The sequence below is a fragment of the Nicotiana tomentosiformis genome, chromosome 5 (assembly GCF_000390325.3).
Source record: "Nicotiana tomentosiformis chromosome 5, ASM39032v3, whole genome shotgun sequence".
In the NCBI taxonomy this organism is placed as follows: Eukaryota; Viridiplantae; Streptophyta; class Magnoliopsida; order Solanales; family Solanaceae; genus Nicotiana; species Nicotiana tomentosiformis.
The window spans coordinates 75,769,571-75,772,408 of record NC_090816.1 but is presented as its reverse complement, the minus strand read 5'-3'; the positions used below and the strand labels follow the sequence as shown (position 1 = coordinate 75,772,408).

At 45.0% G+C, this 2,838-nt stretch overlaps 1 protein-coding gene across 1 annotated transcript; it reads right to left on the bottom strand.

Moving 5' to 3' along the window:
* Positions 1–1,640: 1,640 nt before the first annotated feature.
* Positions 1,641–2,558, bottom strand: LOC138892590 (uncharacterized). The gene has a single exon (XM_070176326.1). The coding sequence runs from the start codon at positions 2,556–2,558 to the stop codon at positions 1,641–1,643; it is 918 nt and encodes a 305-aa protein (XP_070032427.1).
* Positions 2,559–2,838: the final 280 nt, after the last annotated feature.

The window sequence follows — 2,838 nt, the reverse complement described above, 5'->3', positions numbered from 1 at the left end:
CAAATGTGGTATTGGTTACTCAAGAGGGTAATAAGTACCACACCATGGTGGCGACCAATTCTGATACTCGTGCCCAGTGTACTGATATCCCAGTCCAAAGGTCGTGCCATGACATTTTAATTGTATTGGTTTGGTGATCCCTTGGAGATTCTTGCCAAGACCTCTGTCGGGTTCATACCCTATCCATGCCAATATGCTTTCTATTTTTCTACTCCACCATTCATCCTTCTCGATCGTGTTAACACGCTCAATGCGATGATAAGTCTCTCCCCCTAACTTCCTTCTATTCTCCACAACCGGGACAGTCTGGTTGGTGTAAATAGGGTTACTCCCGTCTCCATGAATGATCACCTCCTGATGATTCCATTCGAACTTCACAGCCTGATACAGAGTAGACGCTACAGCCCCATCGGCGTGTATCCAAGGTCGTCCCAATAGCAGATTGTATGAGGAGGATATGTCGAGCACTTAGAATTCAACATCAAACCAAGTTGGACCCATTTGTAAGCAGAGGTTGGTTTCTCCGATTGTGGCCCTTTGAGACCCATCGAATGCTTTTATGTTCATAGTTCCTGCTCGTATCTCATGCAAACCTTTACCTAACCTCTTCAAAGTAGTCAACGGGCAGATGTTGAGACTTGAACCCCCATCTATCAAGACCTTGGCAATGAATTTGTCTTCGCACTACACTGTGATATGCAGTGCCCTGTTGTGACTCAATCCTTCCGGCAGCAGTTCATCTTCGTGGAAAGTGATCTTATGGCTTTCCAATACTTGTCCTACCATGTTGTCCATCTCTCCACTGGTAATGTTTTTGGTACATAAGCCTTATTCAACACTTTCATCAATGCGTTCCTATGTGCTTCAGAATTCTGCAACAGTGATAGAATGGATATCTGAGCAGGGGTTTTGTTCAGATGATCAACCACAGAATACTCTCTCGCTTGTACCTTTCTCCAAAGATCATCCGGGCCGGTTTCAATGATAGGTTGTTTGGAAGATGCTTCTTTGCTTTCCTTGTGCTGCACCAATTTCTTGTCATACCTTGTTCTGGTCATACCTTGTGCTGCACCAATTTCTTCCATTTCCCCCTTTCCTTTTCTTCTCGCTTATGCAGCGTAGTCCTAGGGTATATCATTGGAATTAACGGACGGTGTAGGTGCTACCGTCTTGGTGAATGGTGTGGTCACTTCTACTTCGAACGGAGCTGGTGCGGCTGAAGGCATTGTTACTTCAACCTCAAATGGAGTTGGTGCGGCTACCTCAACTTTAATTGGCGACTGTATTTGTACCACAATAGGTGTGAGAGTGACTATAGGTTTTTTAGGATCGTCCCCTTCTCGAATGAGCCCAATTGACCCTTTCGGATCCCATTCTTCATCAATTTCTATCATATTTACCCCCCGCCCCTATGATCCGGGAGGGAATTGTTACGGACATTAGGTGCAGCCTCCTTTGCCTGTATAACCTTGGTATCAATCAGTGTCTGGATCTTGTCCTTCAGAGTGCGACATTCATTAATAGTGTAACCCTTCATGCCCGAATGGTAGAGACATGTCTTATTTGGATTGACCCACTGAGAGGAATTTTCCATGGCGACAAGGGGAATGGGAGTGACATAACCGACAGCTTTCAATCTCTCATACAACCTGGTCGATGGGTTCGGCGATAGGAATATATTGTCTGGGCGGTCTACGGTCGAAATTTGGCCTAGGTTTTTGGTAATTTTGGCGGGCTGGTGGTAAGTGGTAATATGCTGGCTGAGTGTTGTAAGAATGGTAAGGGGTGGCGAGTTGTTGATATCTAGGAGGTGAAGGCTGATATGTGGGTGGAGGTGTTTGGTATGTGAGAGGAGACTTCGTACCTTGGGCTACCATCACAGCCCCTACTTCCTTCTTTTTAGATATACCCCCTGACTGCAAGGCTTTGTTCGTAGCCTGTAGTGCCTCGAAATTTGTTACCATCCCGCTTTTAATTCCTTCTTCTATTCTTTCTCCCAATTTGATGATGTCAGAAAATTTATGGTTTGCGATAACCATCAGCCTCTCATAATATTGTGGATCATGAGCTCGGAAAAAGAACTTGTTCATTTGCTCTTCTTTCAGTGATGCAACTTCTGATCTCCACCGAGTAGCATACTCACGGAAAGTTTCTGTTGGCTTCTTCTTAAGATTCTGGATATAGAAGACGTCTGGTGCATTCTCTGTATTGAATCTGAACCGATCTATAAAATCTGATGCCATGCTTACCCAATTAATCCACTTCTTTGGATTTTGACTGATGTACCAGGATAGGGTGTCTCCGGTGAGGCTCCTCATGAACAACTTCATGCAGATTCTTTCATCTTTACCAACCCTTACGAGCTTGTCACAATACGTCCTCAGATGTACCTTTGGGTCACCTGTTCCGTCGAAGATTTCAAACTTAGGAGGTTTGTAACCCTCTGGCATTTCTACGTCCGGTTGAATACACAGATCCTTATAGTTCAAGCCTTCGATGCCTTTATCACCTTCAACACCTTGAACTCGACTTGTAAGCTTCTTAAGTTCTTCCGCCATGTTCTTGATGAGCAAGTCCTTCTCGGCGGATTTCGGTGTATACGGGGTTTGTTGTGAAGTGTGGGGTAAGGTTTCCACGTATATGGGGTTACTTTGGTGGACTCCAGGGATTTGGGTGTAGTGGTGATCATTGGTTGAGTTTTGGGGATCAGGAGTAGGTTGTGGTGTATTTTGAGAAGTGTGGTAGGTGGTAGTTTATGGGTACTGGGTCGGATGATAATGATGCTATGGAGGAGTTGGTACTGGTGGAGGATTAGGATTTTGGGGAGGCATGGCGTAT